Below are 21,235 nucleotides of genomic sequence, written 5' to 3' on the forward strand. Positions count from 1 at the left end.
GAAACCATAAACAAGACGAAAAGACAACCCTCAGAATGGGAGAAAATATTTTCAAACAAAGCAACTGACAAAGCATTAATCTCCAAAATATACAAACAGCTCATGCAGCTCAATATCAAAAAAGCAAACAACCCAGTCAAAAAATTGGAAGAAGACCCAAATAGACATTTCTCCAAAGAAGACATACAGATGGCCAGCAAACACATGAAAAGATGCTCAACATCACTAATTATTAGAGAAATGCAAATCAAAACTACAATGAGATATCACCTCACACCAGTCAGAATGGCCATCATCACAAAAGCTACAAACAATAAATGCTGGAGAGGGTGTGGAGAAAAGGGAACTCTCTTGCAGTGTTGGTGGAAGTGTAAATTGATGCAGCCACTATGGAGAACAGTATGGAGGTTCCTTAAAAAACTAAAAATAGAGCCACCATATGACCCAGCAATCCCACTACCAGGCATATACCCTGAGAAAACCATAATTCAAAGAGAGACATGTACCACAGTGTTCATTGCAGCACTATTTACAATAGCCAGGACATAGAAACAACCTAAATGTCCATCAACAGAGGAATGGATAAAAATGTAGTACATATATACAATGGAATATTACTCAGCCATAAAAAGGAACGAAATTGGATCATTTGTAGAGGCGGGGATGGGCCTAGAGACTGTTAAGCAGAGTGAAGTCAGTCAGAAAGGGAAAAGCAAATATATATTAATGCATATATGTGGAATCTGAGACAATGGTATAGACGATCTTATTTACAAAGCAGAAATAGAGAACAAACGTATGGATACCAAGGGGGAAGTGGGGGGGCGGGTGGGATGAATTAGGAGATTGGGATTGACATATATACACTATGATACTATGTATAAAATCGATAACTAATGAGAATCTACTGTATAGCACAGGGAACTCTACTCAGTGCTCTGTGGTGACCTAAATGGGAAGGAAATCCATAAAAGAAGGGATATATGTATATGTATAGCTGATTCACTTTGCTGTACAGTAGAAACTAACACAACCTTGTAAAGCAACTATACTCCAATAAAAATTAAAATAAAAACAAATGGAGTGACCACCCACCATGTACCCCAAGGGAAGATTATTTTATTTTTATCTATAATTATTAAATTTTATTAAATTAGAATAAGAATCCATAGACAAGTTATGGTGGAGCCCAGAGCCATGGAGTCAGACCATAGCCTATATAAACTGTAGTGGGAGGGGTGGGCATAATTCAGTCGGCAGTACCAAGACATTGGATAACTCTTTGAAAAAAATATACATAAATATACATATTTAGATCCTTATCTTACACCATATAATGCAGATGGTTGAAGAATTAATTGTCAAAAATCTCCATTAGAGATTGTAAATAGTCTTTGAATGGCTGGGGAAGACCTTTCTAGAATTAAAATTTTTAGAAGAAATTGTGAAGGGAAAGGTAGATTTAATTGGATCAAACTTCTGTATTTTGGGATGTTCTCTTCACAATGAGAACATTTTTTATTTGCTTAAGAAAAAGTACAACAAATAAAATAAACAAAGAATCCGTGTCCTGAACATATAAAGAGCTCCTACACACTGATAAAACAGTATATAATTGGTAACATAGTAGGAGTAGACAGTTCACGGAAGAATGCAAGTGCCAGAGAAGAGGGAAAAGTGTTCAACCTCATTAGTAATTAAAGAAATGAAAATTTTAAAAACTGTTATTTTTTTACCCGTCAAATTAGCATAGATTAAAAAACTGATAATACTCAGTGCCTGGAGGGAGTTACTCCTATACTGATGTGGAAACGTAGATCATTACAACCTTTCGGGAAAAGTTTGATCTTAAAATGTAAATACTTGGATCTACTAGCTCCCCTTCTAGGAATAATTCCCCAGAAAATAAACAGAGGTACAGGCAAAGATTTTTGACCACTAATATATCCAGTACAATGTTAGTTAGAAAAAAAAAAAAGGAAAAAAAACATACTTTCATCAGAAGAATGGCTCAATAAATAAGTATATATCTATATGATAGAATATGTAGTATTAGAATATTTAGGCAGAATTTTTAATGATCTCAGGAGGTACTGACTCTCTTACGTAAAAGGCAGCCTTTGTTATTGTGTGTATGTGTGCACATATACATACATACATACATATATGTGTATAGAAGGAAAAAAATACACAGAAAATGATTAGAAGGAAATATGCCAAAATATTAACAGTAATTGCCTCTGGGTCATGTCCTTATGAACTCTTATTTTCTCCCTACTTCTTACTTTTTCTTACTTTCCTAAGTTTTTACAGGAAACTACAATACGTTAATAATCAGGGGAAAGATAAACTGAAAAAGAAAAACCAATGTTTAAACATGTAAATGAAAGCTTCTTGAGTGTGAAAGGAATATGAGATCACGAAGGGAAAATGGTAATACTCAGTGTGAGATGTGGCTGAGTTTAATTTTTAAAATACCAGCACGCCAGGTCTCTGGAACTCATCGGTATGCAGTTTACTTTGTAAAATGTGTACCACTGTAATCAGAGGTTGTTAGGTGTTTTCTCCCCCAGGTAATAATTCTTTTGACTAAAACCCTCAACCAGATAATGCCTGGTAAATTGAATAGTCCAGTCTTTTTTCACCATACCAAAAAAGAAACTTGATAAGAAATATTTTAAAGTTCTCAGATATAGATTCAGACTAGCTCGTTAGCCAGACTTCCATTGATTGAACAAATATTTAACAAGCAAGCACGAGGCTATGTATCAGGTACTGTGCTAGGAACTAGATATTCAGTTAACTTACCAGCTAGACTGAATTCATATTTATTTAGGTTAGGACTATTTATCCTAATTAATTACCACTAATTTTCTTCCTAATTAGTATCCTTTTAACCTCCTTAGCTGGTAAAGAAATGCAAATTAAGCAAGATGGTGATGACTATTAGGCCACCACCTCAGTCCCCCAGTCACTTCCAGGATCCAGGCATATCCTATACAAGTAAACACAAATAAAGGGCCACGGATTATGCATGAATATGGACAGTGAATAAACTGGAAGCCCTCAGAATACATATCTTTAAGTAGCTTACATATTCCTTTCACAGACATTTATTGAGGATCTACTGATGTGCTAATATGTCCTTGTGCTGAGTGCTGATGGGCACACAGATAAGTGAGCCACCTGCCCTCAAAATGTTTGTTAGGGGGCACACAAAATAACTATAATATGGCAAATCTTGTGGCTGAGACTGGGCTTTTGATTTTGTATTGGTTTTCTGTGATTTTCAAAAGAGATCAATAATTACATGCATCTATTAGGCAAAATCAAGTTGAAGGACACAGTGTTTATTGAGAGCTTGCCCGGCACTCTACTAGGTGCTTTTACATGTGATAACTCATTGACTCCTCATGGCCTACAAACTGCATTTGAGGACACGACAGAGCAGGTTCAATAAGACCACGATTGCCAGATAGAGAAAGTGGCAGAACCTGAAATTTATCCACGAGTTGCTGACTTTGACATTCATATTTCTTCCACTTCTACTCTGCTGCTTTTCTAAACCAAAGTTCTGGTCTTAATGAACTCATTTGTCTGGGACATCATGAAATCTGTATGCCAAGCTGACCCATGTCACTCTTCCTTCCCCCTTTCCCCACACCCTGCTCATACTTCTCTTGTGGCGATCACAACCCCTGCTCTCCCAGTTTACAGGCTCGTCCGGCCCAATAACTGAGGCCTCCCTTGAGGAGAAAGTGTTCTTCATCTTGAGGGCCACTGACACTTAGACAGCACATACCATAGAGTAGGCATGTAGTGATTATCCGCTGAAAAGAGAGATTTTTTTAAAAAATTAGTAACTCCAGTTAATAAGCATTGAGGAGAAGTGAGCCTTTGTTTTAAAAAAAATCATGACATCTGTCAGCTTATACCCAGCACTCTGTGCCAGAATTTACAGGGGTGGGAAGTCAGGGAGTGGAAAAGCAAAAGTAGGAAGAAGGCATGGCGAGGAGAGAATTTTATCATTAATCAAAATATGAGTTCTGGCACCTTTTTTAAAAAACCCACTAACAAGTCAGTAGAATTAGAAAGTACTGAAAGAGTGTGCCCACCAAAGAGAAAATGGACATTCCCTTACCTGTCCATATTTAATCAATGTCTGTTTTCCCCATATAATCACTTCTAATTTCTTATTCACTCAGTTCAGCCCCACAAGACTGCTGGCCTTTGTTAGCACCTGCTTCACAGGAAAGGACACAGAATGCAGAATGGCCATGTCCAGAACAACAGTTCTGACTTCACTGCCTCCTTCCTTTTTGAAACTCCCACCATCACATCCACTAGTTAGAAAAAGAGCACTACAAAATAAACAAATTTGGGGAAAAGAATCTGTTGCTCACACCTGAACCCAACACAACTGCTTCATTAGGATGGCGTAGTGCTAGGGATGTGTGAGAAGTTGGTTCACAGTGTAGAGCTGCAGGCTCCAGCTATCAAGCAAAAGCTTTATGTAATGAAAATCAGAATTTGCTCAGTCATGTTCAGGTTTTATGCTTTTAAAGTTTTAAACTTTTCATGTTTTTCAGGTTCACTTTTTTGGCTATTTTTTAAACCTTTTTTATTGAAAATCCTGAAGAAAAACTATTACTGGGGGTTACAAATTTGCTACATCTACAAACTGTAAATCATAATCCCTAATTAAGTGGTTACAGGTATCCAGTTCATGTTATAAACACTCACTTTGTATGAAGGTTGCGAGATGTGTTTCGTATGTACTTATTACTGAAATTCTACCCTGATTATTCCTGCAGATCAAGAAGTTCTACGTAAATTAGAGAAGGAGAAAATCCTGGTGTTCACACCGTCCCGGAGAGTGCAGGGGAGGCGAGTGGTGTGCTATGATGACAGGTTCATCGTGAAGTTGGCATTTGAGTCGGATGGTATAATTGTATCCAATGATAACTACAGGGATTTGGCAAATGAGAAGCCAGAATGGAAGAAGTTCATAGATGAGCGACTATTAATGTATTCATTTGTCAATGACAAGTAAGTAAAACCACTTACTTACAGTAACACTGTTTCCCTGAAAATATAACTATCCCTGGGCAGCTGCTACAGAAGCCCTCTCTCTTTGCCACTGACCAGACCTAAGACAGTTTCTTCTAACCACTGATGTCCCCACTAATCCTCAGTGAGAGTAAGAAAACGACAGAGTCCTGCCTCGGGAGGCCCTGTGTGAGTCGCAGGCTGCCCTTCCCCATAAGTGACTAGCAGAGCAGGTCTTCTGCGGCTGATTGACAAGGAGTAACTGACACAGGGAGACTGGCACTCTTCAGAGGATGCAGATGTAGAACATACTGACCGCTAGAACCCTGCCTTTTGAAATCAACTTAGAGCATTGAGAGCTTACTTCAATATACGATTTTTTAAACATATGATTTTTTAAAATTTAAAGCAATATAAGGCTAGTCATGATTAAGTTGATGAATGGACAGGTGACATGAACAAGATTGTCTCCTGAGAAATAAGTACCCAAGGATCAGTGCACCCACACAGTTCAAACCCATGTTGTCCAAGGGTCAACTGTATTTACAAATATATGGGAAAAGCTCACCTGTTGATCATCAAAAATGCAAACTAAATCTACAAAGAGCATATTTTTTCACCCATTTAATTCACAAAATTAAAAAACATTTTTGCATATGCCTTATGCCATTAAGAATAAAGTTTGGCATGGTTTAGCAGAAGTCTTAAAAATACCCTCTCAAGCCAATAATCTCGTTTCTTAGAGTATATAATGAGGAAAAAAGTAAGCCCAAATATGTTCATTTCTGTATATTTATAATTGCAAGACTTCAAAGGCAACTAAAGGTACTATAGAGAAGACAATTAAATTGCAATACGTCTCCTAGTGGAATATTATTCAGCTATTCAGAATTATGATTATGGGGCCTCCCTGGTGGCGCAAGTGGTTGAGAGTCCGCCTGCCGATGCAGGGGATACGGGTTCGTGCCCCGGTCTGGGGGGATCCCATATGCCGCGGAGCGGCTGGGCCCTTGAGCCATGGCCGCTGAGCCTGCGCGTCCGGAGCCTGCGCGTCCGGAGCCTGTGCTCCGCAACGGGGGAGGCCACAGCAGTGAGAGGCCCGCATACCGCAAAAAAAAAAAAAAAAAGAATTATGATTATGAAAGCTGTTAAGAAACATGGAAAAATATTTATGTTAAAAAGACAAAGCATAAAATTACATCTGTGTTTGTAAAGTGATATGTACATATAGGAAAATGACTAAAATGCAACACGTAACTGGAAAATAATTGTGTTAAGATTGTAGGATTGAGTGATTTTGTCTTCTATTTTTAAACTTTTCAGGTTGCCATATTGTTTTTATAATAATCTTAAACATCATAGTTGCTAAGTGTTATTACTCAGGCATGTTGACACTCCCTTAAGAGTTCAAACATTATTCACATTTTGTGGGTAAACACTTGGTTTATTTCATGTTCAAACAGTGACATAACTAGTAGTCAAACTCTGCAATCATAACCTTGTTACAGTATTCATGCCATGAATTCTTGCTTCCATTGGACAATCAATCCAAAATAATAGGTTTATTTCCTTAAGATTTTTTTCTATCTCAGCTGAGAAGTACCTTATTATAGGGGGAAGAGAATGAATGTGGAATTAGACAAGTTAAATCTTGGCTAGGCCATGTGAACAGAGATAAAAATACTCAATTCATCTAAGCCTAGATTAGAAAAGTGTATTCATCTGTAACGTGGAACTAACACTTCAAGGGAATATTGTGAGGATGAGATGTAGTGATGTGTGCAGGGTGTCCGATATGTACTAGGTGTTTGGGTAGTTTCAGTCTACTGTTCCTCTCTCCCACCTCTCCCTTCTGTCCCTCAGCTGCTCCTCCTGGTGCCCACCTGCCTCATATTTCTTCACAAGATTAATGTTCATAAAACTTCTCCTAAAATGTCATTGTAGTCATTTTCTAAAGTCCTCACAAAATCCCAAGACTAAGAAAAGGAAGAATTAATTAGAACATGGTAGGCTCAAAACTTACTTGAATTAAAACAAATACAGGTTCAGCTTGAAACATTTTAATTTTGTTTTCATTAAGAAAAGAAAACTTCCTGTACTGTTTTTTTTTATCCTATAAATGTTTTATTTTTTTTTAATTTACTCATTTATTTTTGGCTGCGTTGGGTCTTCGTTGCTGCGTGCAGGTTTTCTCTAGTTGCGGCGAGCTGGGGCTACTCTTCGTTGCGGTGCGCAGGCTTCTCTGCGCGCAGGCTTTCTCTAGTTGTGGCGAGCGGGAGCTACTCTTCATTGTGGTGCGCAGGCTTCTCACTGCAGTGGCTTCTCTTGTTGCGGAGCATGGGCTTTAGGCACGCGGGCTTCAGCAGTTGTGGCACGCAGGCTCAGTAGTTTTGGCTCACAGGCTCTAGAGCACAGGCTCAATAGTTGTGGTGCATGGGCTTAGTTGCTCCGCGGCATGTGGGATCTTCCCGGACCAGGGCTCGAACCCGTGTCCCCTGCATTGGCAGGCAGATTCTTATCCACTGCGCCACCAGGGAAGTCCCTATCCTATAAATGTTGAATCAAAATACTTGGATTAAAATTTCAAAAATAGGGCCTCCCTGGTGGCGCAAGTGGTTGAGAGTCCGCCTGCCGATGCAGGGGATACGGGTTCGTGCCCCGGTCTGGGAGGATCCCATATGCCGCGGAGCGGCTGGGCCCGTGAGCCATGGCCGCTGAGCCTGCGCGTCCGGAGCCTGCGCGTCCGGAGCCTGTGCTCCGCAACGGGGGAGGCCACAACAGTGAGAGGCCCGCATACCGCAAAAAAAAAAAAAAAAAAATTTCAAAAATATACCTTGGGGTGAATAATCTTTACACTCTGTCTTTAGAATTAAATTGTCAGCCTCCTACTTAGGTATAATTCTGTATTATATCCATGACAGGTTCATGCCCCCAGATGACCCTCTTGGCAGACATGGCCCAAGCCTGGATAATTTTCTGAGGAAGAAACCTATTGTTCCTGAACACAAAAAGCAGCCTTGTCCATATGGTAACTTTCTTTATGAGTATTTAATATATGCCTTTAGAACACAATATGTTGTTAAACTTTTGCTATTAAAAATAAATTTTGGATGGCATATAGTATGTGGTTCTTTTGAGTGTAATTAAATTTAAGAAAAAGTCTATGGAAAAAAATTATTATTTTTACCTAGCTGGGGTCAACGCATATGCATTTCCCTGAATTAAAACATGGTTTTGATTAACTCTACATGAAGTAAGTTTTCAGGTAGGTAAAAATTTGGAGTTCTTTCATCTAGCTACACATCAGATTAGCTTGGTTTTGTCACATCACGGCAGTACATTGTGTTCTGCAAAACAGAATGTCCTACCTGATTGCAGAGTCACAGTGGAAGAGAAGAGGCAGGTAGGGATTAAGGACACGGGGTATTAACCAAACCTCTGGAGGTGATTGTTACTCATCCAGCCAGCTTTCTTATTGCTCTTGATAGTGCCAACGGGATAAGACTGAAAGGCGGCATTTCTCAGAAACAAGTAGCAGAGTAGCAGTGAGCACAGCTCTCATTTCTGCCCTTGTTTCTTCTTCACGTTAAAAGAGCAGTGCCGCACTGGGTGTCAGGGGTCTGGTGGAATGAATGGCCCTTTGCCTAACTGATTTTACTCTTCACAGGAAAGAAGTGTACCTATGGACACAAGTGCAAATATTATCATCCAGAAAGGGGCAGTCAGCCTCAGCGGTCAGTGGCTGATGAACTGCGTGCCATGTCTAGAAACACAGCAGCCAAAACTGCAAATGAAGGAGGACTGGTGAAAAGCAACAGTGTCCCCTGCAGCACTAAAGCCGACAGCACTTCCGATGTCAAGCGAGGTGCTCCAAAGAGGCAATCGGATCCAAGCATAAGGACTCAAGTCTACCAAGACCTAGAGGAAAAGCTTCCCACCAAAAACAAACTGGAAACCAGGTCTGTACCTTCCTTAGTTAGTATACCGGCTACTTCTACCGCAAAACCCCAAAGCACTACATCTTTAAGCAATGGCCTTCCATCTGGAGTTCATTTCCCACCTCAGGATCAAAGACCACAGGGACAATATCCTCCAATGTTGATGGCAACCAAAAATCATGGAACGCCAATGCCTTATGAACAGTATCCAAAATGTGACTCACCTGTCGACATTGGATATTATTCCATGTTGAATGCATATTCAAATCTGAGTATCTCAGGCCCACGAAGTCCTGAAAGGCGTTTCTCCTTAGACACAGACTATAGGATAAGCTCTGTCGCCTCTGACTGCAGCAGTGAAGGGAGCATGAGCTGCGGGAGCAGTGACTCATATGTGGGGTACAGTGACCGCTCCTACGTCAGTTCTCCTGACCCACAGCTGGAGGAGAATCTGAAGTGTCAACACATGCACCCTCACAGCCGCCTTAATTCTCAGCCCTTCCTGCAGAATTTCCACGACCCCTTAACCAGAGTGCAGAGTTACAGTCACGAAGAACCAAAGTACCATCACAAACCTCCCCTCCCACACCTGGCCGTGCACCTGCAGCACACCGCCGTGGGGGCCCGGTCCAGCTATCCTGGCGATTACCCGTCTCCTCCGAGTTCAGCGCACTCGAAGGCACCACACCTGGGGCGGTCCTTGGTGGCCACGAGAATAGACAGCATTTCTGACTCTCGGCTGTATGACAGTTCTCCTTCCAGACAAAGAAAGCCTTACGCCCGCCAGGAAGGGCTGGGAAGCTGGGATAGGCAGAGCTACGGGATCGATGTGTACAGCTACCGGCAGACTTATTCTTTGCCTGATACCTCCACGCAGCCGTGTTATGAGCAGTTCACCTTCCAGAGCCTCCCTGAGCAGCCAGAGCCCACCTGGCGCGTCCCGTACTGTGGGGTGCCACAAGACCCCCCCAGGTACCAAGACAGCCGAGAAAAGATTTATATCAACTTGTGCAACATCTTCCCACCTGACCTTGTGAGAATTGTCATGAAAAGGAACCCTCACATGACAGATGCCCAGCAGCTGGCTGCAGCCATTTTAGTGGAGAAATCACAGCTGGGTTATTGAAAGATGATGCATCTTTGTGGTGTTTAGTAGTTTTTTGTTCAGCTCAAATGCTGAGGGAGGTTTGCTACAATAGCACATGTGATCTCCTTCTCAGCAAGGAGGTTATATAGTATCCATTTATGTGAAATACTGTATCATGGAATCTGTATGTATAGCCCCACATAGTGGAAGTATCACGGGATTGCTTTACATTCAAACTTTTTTTTAATATTTCCTTTTTAAAGCTATATCCTTGGCTGGAAGTTTTTCCAGTTTGATTTATTAGATGTATCTGTGATCTTTGATATTAATCTTTGGTGCATCAGGGGTTTATATGCAGCACTTTTTATCCTTGTTTCATGTTTTATTAACTTGGTGTTTCTCTATCAATTGCAAGCAATTACAATACCTTCAGAATGTTGAACATTTGAATAGACCTAGCAAACTATTTTTTCAAGCCAAGCATAATTGGAATCTTTTACAGCTTTTTAAGTTATTTTTATTTGGGGAAAGTGGGTTTCTTTGTGCTATAATCATTATTTATAGAAACAAAGATATACTACAGCACTGACTTTATATTTTAAACAAAATGAAAGTTACCAGTTTATGTTGAAATGGGTAACAGTATATATCAGAATGATTTACAGTATGGCACTTTTCGTTGTTTTATTTTCATTTGGATTTTTTGTGTTAAGTAATTTGTTAATTTAATATGGTTGATTTAAAGGAAAGCAGATGCAATCAATGGAAAAATTGTTTCCATTTTTTTTTTTTATAAAAAAGGCAAAAGCCATCAACTGTTACAGTTTAGAGCTTTGTTATCCAGCTATGATGTGCTTCTGGACAGTAGAAATGGAATTGAATTCCTAGACTTCCATTAACCTGTATTTTTTCATGTGTTTGTCTTTTTGTTTGGGGGCACAACAATACTGGATAAAATAACCCTTTTGCAGTACTTGCCTGTTTTTAATGAATCTAATTATTCTCAATGCAACTTTTATATTTAATATACCCTTTAGCTTTCCTGCTATTTATCAAGGCTGGCCTGAGGTGGTTTTATGTGTTGAGGATATGCAACATTTATTGATACTGCACTATAGAAATGGTGATGCAGGAGTTGTAAATGGTAACTTAAAATTTTTGTAAGATACTGTATATTTTCCATTTTCCTGAAGGTAGTTTTTTTTTGGGGGGGGCCTGTTATATTATTAAGGCCAGATTCTTGCCACAAATAGTGTAGTTTTAGATACAGACTAAAGTCTGTTCTCGTATTAGTAAGGGATATTTCTGGTTTCAAAGTCATGGGTTTTGCTGAGCGTGGATTCCTTTCTGTCGCTGGTTAGAAGAGAGATGATGCAATCAGTGGCAGACAATTGTGTGACTGACACGACTTCACCGCTGCCTCCAGTTTTTGACTTTTATTTAGTGTAACAGAAGCATTCCGATCTGTTTCTGGAGTGTGCCTAGGTGCCCTGGTTATCCTTAGTATTCTACCTGCTACAGTTTGAAGTAAAGCCCTGAAAAACCAGAAATTACCTTTTACTGTTGATACAAATTGTATCTTTTTAACTATAAGAACTATTTTGATTTGTAGATCTAGTTAAAACACAGATGTGTAACTATGATTAGACTTTTGGGCAACATTTTATCCCTTATTTAAATACAAATTTTTAAAGTAAAATTGAGGTCTAGAATAGGGTAGAAAATAAAAACAATTTAGGTGAATAAAAGTGTCTGTCTTAGTTTTATATATTAAAATATATTAAATGAATTTATTGGCATTTTCTTTCTCCTAAAACTTATCTAGCGTGAACTTAACTTAAAATAAAGGTAAAATGCTGCCTGAAAATAACGTCCAAGCACCTTTGACTAGGACAACATTTTCACTACTCTTGTGACACTGTGTGTTGCATGAAGTAGGATTTGGGTTACAGTAAATGCTTCTAAAAGGCATTGTGCATATTGACATATCCAATAATCTGAACCATGTTCAGCAAACCTAATTCAGGAAAGTGGGGTTCACAGTCGCTGCTGCCGCCTGCTAGGTGAGGTGCCCCTCGCTGCGCCCGCAGAGGATACGGGCACTGCCGCATGGACCCGCCGAGGCGTCCTCTGAGCGACCTGCTCACTTGTGAAATCGTTCTCCTGATTTTGTCGGTCACTCTCTGTAACAAGTTTAACGTAGATGCTAACCCAGTGCCAAAAGTAGAGTTACAAACGTGGAGTACCTTTCATCTCAGTCTTATTCTAAGCTTGCTTTTTTTTTTTTTAGTATGAAATCATTTTTAAATTGTACAAGTAGGTTTTGCTTCCATTTTCTTAATTTTTGCATTTGAATTATTTGAAGATTCTGCCAAATTTTATGAAATTTCTTTAAATGAGGTCTTCGGTGAAATGTGTAACACACCCTTTAATTTGACCTCCTAATGTCTGTAGCTAACTATCTCTCATTGCTTCCCGGATTTTAGACTATGGAAAAACAGTGGGGCTTACCGCCCCATGGCCTGACGTGAATAGCTCTGAATAGCCACGCTGAAATCCTGCAGTGTAGTTGACTGTGAGTTAAGAAATAGTTTTCTTATGTCAACAGGCAATTTGTCCCACCCCACCCGCGCTTTTTTTTTTTTTTTTTTTTTTGAAGCACCGATGTTGCTTTCAGAGCTTAAGAATGAGGTATTTGGCTGACTTTAGATGCAGCAATTTCTTAATTATCTAAAGCAATAAGTAAAAGGATCCATCATTAATTAAATTCAGAGCTGATCCCAAAACTTCATTTTAGCCAAAACTTTCACCTTAATCGTATCTTCAGACTTGCTAACAAATAACCGGAGAGAGGTATGTTAGTAAGTAGTAGAACTGCCAGAAGTGGTCAACTGATAGAAGAGGAGGATTCAGATTGGAATATTCTGCCCCTGAATAATTGACAGTTGACTGTTTTACACAGTAACTAGCCGGTTTGTTGTCTCTGTGTCTTAGTACAGAGGGAGTAGTACCCAACTGGCCAAATTCTGGCCCTTAGTATTTCCTCCTTTCTTGCATGTGACACCTAAGTTTTCAATCTCCTTTTTGTGATCACTGTATCCTCATAGAGTTTGTCATTGACCTAAAACATTTGAAAGAAATGCACACCAGTATAAAATATTTGATACTGGGAGAAACTTGAACTTTGTGCTTTTATGAAAATTCATTTATGAGAATGTGTAATATAACTAAAAAGAGTGTTTATATATATATATACATACATGCATACATATTTGTTAAGAAGTATTAAAAATGGGAGAATGTTATGCTTTTGATGGCTAAGTTTTCCTTAATTGAACTGTTTCTTTGAGTTATGGACAACCAAGTCTGGAGTCTGGATAACCAATGATAAGATTTAGAACCACTTGAATGGAAAGCAACTCTTTACTGGCTTTATTCCTGGTATTTTTAAAGAATTATTTTGATAATTTTAATAGAATGTGTAATTTTAAAACACACAAAAAAACTTAAAGTAGTATTGCTTATACAGATTATTTAACATGTCTTTTATGGACGTATCTATATGTATATAGACAGTAATATATTTATAAAGCAAATACTCTATGTCGTAGTCATTAGTTTGTAATAGGTGGGAAGATGGCCCTGGATATGTTTGTGTGTGTTTTGAAAACTCTTGAGCTGTTTTTCCCCTGACTTAATGGCATATACCCTAAGGGATATTTGGTTTTTATTATTCTTTTTGCTATTCAACTTCCTTATTCAAGATAAAATAAGATGTACAGTTTCCCGGCCATTCTGTTAGATGTGGCTGATCCATTTTATTATCCTCCAACCCCTGGAAAATTCCTGAGTGACCTGGAATCAAACAGGTTATGGCCAGAGAGATCAGTTATGTTCCAAATATGTTAAACATGGGAACTCAGCTGGGATGTTGAGCTTCTTTGGTATACACCAACAAATAAAATGAAGTATAAAATACATGAACTACACACGTGCATTTGAAGAGAAAGCAGAGTGTTCATAAAAGTAGAGAAACATATGCATTATTTTAGATTGCTGGGAAACCCCCTAGGGCAAGGGTTGACAAACTTTTTCTGTAAAGGGTGGGATAGTAAATAATCCAGGGCTTTGAGAATCATATGGTCTCTATAAACCACTCACCTCTGCCCTTACGGTGTAAAAGCAGCCACAGAAAATATGTAAGTGAACGGGTGTGGCTGTATGCCAATGAAACTTTATTTTACAGAAAGGGGAAGCAGGCCCGATTTGGTCTGTGGGCCATAGTTTGCTGATTCCTGCCCTAGAGGGAGAAGAACAGGCATGTTAAGCAGTAAATCCTGATCTATGTTAACGTAAGAAATTATATTTTAGTTGGCATTCAAAGAAAATCCGTTATTGATGGCCTTCGAAAGATTTGTGAGACAGTCACATATGAAAGCATCTTAATCCACTTATGTTTTTTTGCCTGGTCACACCCATTATTTATTAGAGATATTTCTTGTGTTTAACCACCCCGAAAAAGCATTGTGTAAAAAGAAGTTTTAATAATTATTTTTCATGAACTTTCTATTTCTACTGATAAATGGGAATCCTTACCTGCCTTTTGTTTTTTTAAGGGCCTAATGGACCAAAAATTCTGTTGTGTTTTGAAAATTAGCATATAATTAGCCATAAAATATTGTAAAGACTGCATTTATCAGTTACATTTTTCTGCTAGTTTTTGATTTCTAAAAAATGACAGATCTGCCCTTCTTTAAAAATGGTTTTAAAGAAGATCAATATATTGTAAGTTTACATACTGTAACTTTATTCTGTAAAATTAAAAATTGTGACTAGTGTAATTGTGAGTGCACTTGCTGTATTGTGACTTTATAGGAAACAAAGTGTATCCCTGCTTTCTCTGTCCAAACCTTTAGTATAGATTTTTTTAAGACACTTTAGGACTGTCCTTGGTGAATGATATTCTTAACATGATCCCGTGTGATTTTAAATTCATTGGAGTACACACCACTGAGCATGTTCATTCACAGTGCTTCACAAATTGTTTAACATCGTAATATCATTTCTGCTGGAACAGTAAAGTTTTGAACGTTGCCATCCACTTAAGTAATTATACTTTCTTTTTAGGATTGGAATATAACCCTAGCTTTTAACAGGTGTTTACTGTTTTAAATGGTTAATTTTTTTTCTTTAATGCCCTCTGTTCACCTGCTTTTTGCTTCTGTTATAATAACACTTTCGTGTGTTGGAAGCGGCTTTTTCCCTAAGGTCTTTAGTCTTTTGGATTTAAAAACAATTTAAGGTTTTGACCACTTGACAATTTGGCAGTAAAAAAAGAAAAAAAAAAAAGTCTGTGCGTGTTTCAATTCAATTTTATAGAATGTGTAAAATTTTTTAAACCATGTACCCAATTTTCTTTCCAGATATTTCAGGTGAATAACAAGTTATTCATTAAAGCTTTTGACCCCTTTCTTGAAGCAGCTTGTGCCTCAAGGGAAAAAGACATTGAAGAGCAATGGTTTGTTTTTATAAAGAATATGTTTTAGATTTCCTTCAGTTTTTGGAAATTATAAACGTCCCAGCTAATACACTCATCCACATGCACACTTCCACAGAGATGTGGACACAGCATTGCCAGTGAACCCAGTTACTGATTTTATCTTTTCCTTCTAGGTTTTCTCCTTCCAAACCAGAGTTATTTGCTGAGTGTAGAAGTTCCAATTTGATCCTTCAAACTTTTCTTATAAGAAAATAAGTCAAAGAATATGTTTAGAGCAACCGTCTGATAAACTGATGTGATTCTATTTATCCTATGCCTGTTCTGTGTGTTTGTGTAATGGGATTTTTACAACTCCAAAAAGCAGTATTTTAGACCTACTGGAAATCCGAATCAAAACAGCTATGTGATTCTGCCACTGAGAAAAAACATTAAAAAATTTGTTTTTCTTATGGTGGTTTGTTTTTGTTTCATGAAAAATTGGACATGCAACAGCACAGACACCACATAAGTAAAAGCGTCCTTCCCTAGTCCCACGGCCTCCCTGCGTTCAGTGGCTAGTGACACAGGCATCCTCTGTAGGACAAGCACACGTTCAGTATCAATGGTTATGTTAGAACCATAATTAATTCATATGAAAATCAAAATTAAATGCCAAAGACAACTAGTCCTACCTTACGGTTCTAATCATTTCTATCAGTGAGTCTTTGTTGTATAGATCTTTCTAGTTTCTGCATCTCTCCTTGCATGAATCAAGTTTAGTATCTTACTAATGCTGCCCCCAATAGGTTCACTTTGTTTCTTTTGTGACCTGCTAGGAATTTTCCATTTCAAATATGGTCACAATTCTGAAATGATCTCACGATTTGCATGCTAAAACATACTCATGTCCTGTGTCAGTGTATAAGAAACCATTTTATTTCAGATAGCAGATCTTTTTCCCCTCGTTGCTTTTCAGACTTTTGCTTTTCTTACTATTTTTTCCCCTAAAGTTGCTATTTGCCATGGTCGGGTATTCTCTTTTTTCCCACTTAAACTGTTTAACTGGGGTCTTATGCATCTAGGTAACTTACTTCAGCTTTGTCAGCAGATTTGATTATTGATGTTCAGCTGTGGTTGGCAGGGAACTCAGCAGATCCACAAGAAGTATTAGGTGGGAAAATCTGAGCTCAGAATCTCAGAGAATATGAGATTAGGCTACAGTGCTGACTAGAGCTAATAGTTTATTTCTCCCCCATCTTTGTCTAAAGAGGAAGGATTCATACACATTGATGAATCAAGTAACATTTGGGAAGAGGAGACTGTAAAAAGCAACTGCAATGGTAAATTTATTCAAAATAAAACAAAATGCCTCTAGTTGGGCCTCTCAGTTAAAGTATGTACTTTATAGCATTTATGCCCTCAGTCTTTGATGCTGTTTTTGAGTTAATGATGTTCATTTGGTGTTTTAAGGCTTTTATAAGGATTCTTTTTAGTCTTTCAACAGTTTAAAGGTTTTCTTTTAAGATCTTTAAAGTAACCTTTTAAAAAATGTATTTCTCTCTACATGCAACCATCAGCCTGGGCATTAAGAATACAGCCTCTGGAGGCTTGATCCCACTGCACACATCCTACAGGCAGAGATGGGCAAGTTACGGAGGTAATAATGGCCCAAACCCTAGGTTTGTTAAGACTAAATGAGTCAACCCTCCGAACAGGTAGATCCATAGTGTGCATTTAATAAATGACAGCCATTGTGAGGTGAATGCGAGGTGCTTATACATAGTCGTTTTCAGATGTTTTCATGAGAGCCTTCCTATTTATACGTTATGTTGCAGAGGAGTTGGATTTTAGCCATCAGTGTAATATATATTCCATGCCCACATGGCTTTCAGGAGTGACACTTTAAAGGGTTCTTCTTGGAACCCCATGTCCTTGCTACCCCTGTTGTTAGGCCCTTCTTGGCTTAAGGGTGTTGTATAATATCTTAATGGGGAAATAAATGGAATAACAAAAATAACAATGATAAAACAGAAGGCAACTCTTCCAGAAGCTCACAGTTCAGTAGGTTGTGGGCTGCATGACTGACTCCCCCGAGCTCCAGTTTCGCTCCTGAAGATGACACTCGGCAGACCCGTGTGCACCCCTCTCCCCTGACCCGAGTGGAAGGGGATGTTGGTCCCTCAATATCAGAATCTGCAAAGCCAGTCTGGACAGAGAAGCCGGTGCTCTGTGGTTTCAGGTGGATGATGCACATTTCCAGGGAGGTGTCACATGAAACTGGGTGATTGTTTTCAACTTATCATTTCCTCCTGATTTATAACTAACTGCTGCTCTTAAAGTTGGAGAGAGAGGGCTGGTGGGGAGAGCACTCCCATGCGAAGGTTTTAGATCAACTATGGATAAGTTAAACTAAAATCCCATGCAATAGGCATTATCCCTATTTTAGAAATGAGAAGACTGGCTTTAAAGCACTTGCTCAAAGGCAAATGCCTCTCTGCATGCTTCCAAAATCCTTTTTTCTTTTTACTCTGCTGGAAGACAGTAATAGGAATGGGCCCATGATCATCTTTGGTGTGTATTTTACTAGAATTTGGGTCTGAGGAATGATCACCAGTGGCACTAGCTGCACATTCTTAAACATGCTGACTTACCTGGGGGCGGGGCAAGACCCGGAAAACTCTGAACTAGAACTTCTGTTCCCCCCCCATCCACCCCCTGTCACCTTCCACGCTCATTCGTGTAGCTTCATGACAAAGATGGCTCTTGTGTGGGAAGGAAGTTTACCCGGAGAGCTGCCTGTCCGGAGGTCTGTGAGGACAGCCCCGGCCCAGGACCCAGGCCAGCTGCCAGGCTCATCGCACAGACCTGCAGCCTCTCCGATGAGCAAGACTAATGAGTTCTGTGGTGGAAGGAAGCTGTTTCACATTCTGGACCCCTGTCTTCACTCCTTGGCGCTCTTTGTAGGCCTCGAGAGTAAAAGGCAGTACATTCAGTTCTCATGTTTCCAGTCGTGCACAGAGCCCTTCGCGGGTGTCTTTTGAGAAGCCCCATTTGGCTTTCAGACTCCTGACAACGCCCTCTGCACACACAGCACCTTTTATGTGAGGCAGCTGCCATTTGCATTTCCCATGCTTTCTATTTGCACAAATGCAGCATGAGATTAGAAACAGAAAAGTTTAATTAGGTGGTTGAACAAATTCCCTCCCCAGCTCCCCAGGAGAGCCAGATGAGGGAGAGAATACTGAAAGAAGGGGAAATAAAATGTTGCCATGCACTTCCGGTCCGCCCGACCCCTGGCCTCCCGCGCTCTGGTCCCGGGGCCGGAGCGGCTAGGCTCAGAGCACAGGGCACCCTCCACCCTGGGGCCGCTGACACCAGACACTCGAGTCCCTGGCACAGGCTTTGTCACCACCTCATCCTTCAAAGCTCTCCGCTCCCTCCTCCACTCTCCAAAGATGTAATTATCATTCATTTCAATAATTGTTTCAAATACGCATATGAAAAGAGTAAGGGAGGCGGCAAATACAATTTTGTAACTACATGAAATGCCATTCAATAAACTCCAGAGATTTCTTGGTTTGCTTTGTCTGTTACCAAATTAACGAGAGCAGGACAAAGCGCCTTGCGCAGTTGTGAAGGCAGCACACGTTACAATGCTGCAAATGATAAAGCGGGTGAGGCAGGAGATAGATGGGCTCCAGGTTAGGCGTTTACAACTGGCCTTCTACTTACATTTCATGGGGCAGGAAAAGTGGGCTTCAGGCCGGACACGTAGAACTAGCCCCCTGCTTGCATTTCCTGACACAGGAGGTAGGTGGGCTCCAGGTCAGACATTTAAAATCAGCCTCCTGTCGGGCTTCCCTGGTGGCGCAGTGGTTGAGAATCCGCCTGCGGATGCAGGGCACACGGGTTCGTGCCCCGGTCCGGGAGGATCCCACATACCGCAGAGGGGCTGGGCCCGTGAGCCATGGCCGCTGAGCCTGCGCGTCCGGAGCCTGTGCTCCGCAACGGGAGAGGCCACAACAGTGAGAGGCCCGCGTACCGCAAAGTAAATAAATAAATAAAATAAAATCAGCCTCCTGTTCGCTCTCTTGAGATAGAAGCAATGACAGAGACAGGGTAAATAGCCAAGCTTTGTCTCCTGTGGACACCTTAAGATAACAGTCACGGCGAGAACAAAGAGGGGCAAAATCTTGTTTGAGTAAAGGATCAAAGGATCTCCGCTTCCCGCCTCCTTGGTGCAAGGGAGACACTACACATGCGCAGAAAGACTCCCTGGGGGTCAGGGAACAACTCCAGGCCATGGTGACTCTTGCCTCTCCCAGACGCCTTCACATCGGGATCCATCTTGACTGAGAGGTGCGTGCGCAACTAAGGGGAGGGTCCTGAGACAGATGGCCGGGGTTGGGCGGGGGGGCGCATGGACAAAGCAAGATGACTGGCCAGAAGCGAGACGAAGACCCGAGAAACTGCCCCCTTATAAAGGATTTAAACTTCCCAGAGGAGCCACTCTCTCTGAGTTCACCCGTGTGTCTTTCCGCGTGTACTCTGCTTTTCCAATAAACTTTTTACTTTTCTCTTTACCTTCCGCCCCTCGACTGAATTCATTCTTGGCAAGGCAGGCGAGAACTAGAGATCCAGGCCCTAGCTGCTGGCCCCTGTGGTCTAGTCGTTAGGACTCCCGGTCCTGGAACGAAGATCTTGCTTCCAGCTACCGCTCGCTGCCGCTTGCTGCAAGCTGCCGCTTACTGCTGCTTGAGTCTGAAATCACAGGGAGGTGGGGTGGAGAAAAATGCACTTCCCGGTCCAAGCTCAACTTCATGGATTATGTGGAGCTCGGGCAGGCGGGGAGCTGTGGGAGGGGCGAGAGAGGGCCTGGACGAGGCCACTGGCCCAAGGGGCAGCGTGGGTGATGGGGCCACCAGTCCCAGGGTCTTACTGGGCCTGGAGCGGAGCTCCTGCCTTCACACGCCCTGCCCTCTCTTCCTGCTTCTGAGTCACCCAGAAAGGTGAGCATCCTCAGCTCTGCCCCGTCACCCTCCCCAGCCAGAGTTTGCCTGGGGACTGAGATCACCAGGTGGCCGTGGGCCTGGGGAAAGAAGAAAGAAGAGGATGGCGACTGGCTCTGAAAGATCCCCCCATCCCTCGAACAATTTAACATACAGACTTCTGATGCCACTTCCCAGATTGGGAGTGGGAAGTGCCAGGTGGTTAAAGGGAAGGTGCAGGGAACCTTTGAATGGAGCCACAGGCTCTAGTTCCGTCGTTAAAATATATGTGCATTCAAGGATCGAGCAACCCAGCTCTAGCGGCCCGAGCAGAAGTTAGAGGGCAGTCGCCACAGCTCGCTTGCTCAGGTCCTGGGGAGCCCTGCGGGTGTGGTTCCAAAGTTGCGGCCCATCTTGCAGGTCTGTGTGTTCGTTTAAACAGGTAGCAGTGTCACCAGACTGCCTTGCGGAGCCTCCTTTGCTGAATGGGAGGCACAAGACAATTTCCCCTGCTCTGCCTGGGGTCAAAGTGCACCACCTCCCCAGCTACCACCGGTAAGCTCTGTCCACACGGCCCTCCCCTCCGAGAGACCCAACGTTTTGGAGGCTAACTGTACGGTCCCAGGGGAAATGAAATGGTTTTGAGAGACATTGGGTCTTTGGGGTTGTAAAGCAAAAACTTGTAGTTCGCAGT

General features: G+C 41.1%; 1 protein-coding gene across 2 annotated transcripts in view; it reads left to right on the plus strand.

Annotated features, from left to right (window-relative positions):
• Window positions 1–15,987, plus strand: part of ZC3H12C (zinc finger CCCH-type containing 12C) — a 70,686-nt gene extending 54,699 nt beyond the window's left edge. For both annotated transcript variants that reach the window (XM_060104556.1, XM_060104557.1), the window contains exons 4-6: window positions 4,815–5,049; window positions 7,971–8,077; window positions 8,717–15,987. In XM_060104556.1, the coding sequence (XP_059960539.1) occupies window positions 4,815–5,049; window positions 7,971–8,077; window positions 8,717–10,113 (1,739 nt within the window). In that variant the 3' untranslated portion in view covers window positions 10,114–15,987. The remainder of the gene's footprint in view (window positions 1–4,814; window positions 5,050–7,970; window positions 8,078–8,716) is intronic.
• Window positions 15,988–21,235: the final 5,248 nt, after the last annotated feature.

The sequence above is a fragment of the Mesoplodon densirostris genome, chromosome 7 (genome assembly GCF_025265405.1).
Source record: "Mesoplodon densirostris isolate mMesDen1 chromosome 7, mMesDen1 primary haplotype, whole genome shotgun sequence".
Classification (NCBI taxonomy): Eukaryota; Metazoa; Chordata; class Mammalia; order Artiodactyla; family Ziphiidae; genus Mesoplodon; species Mesoplodon densirostris.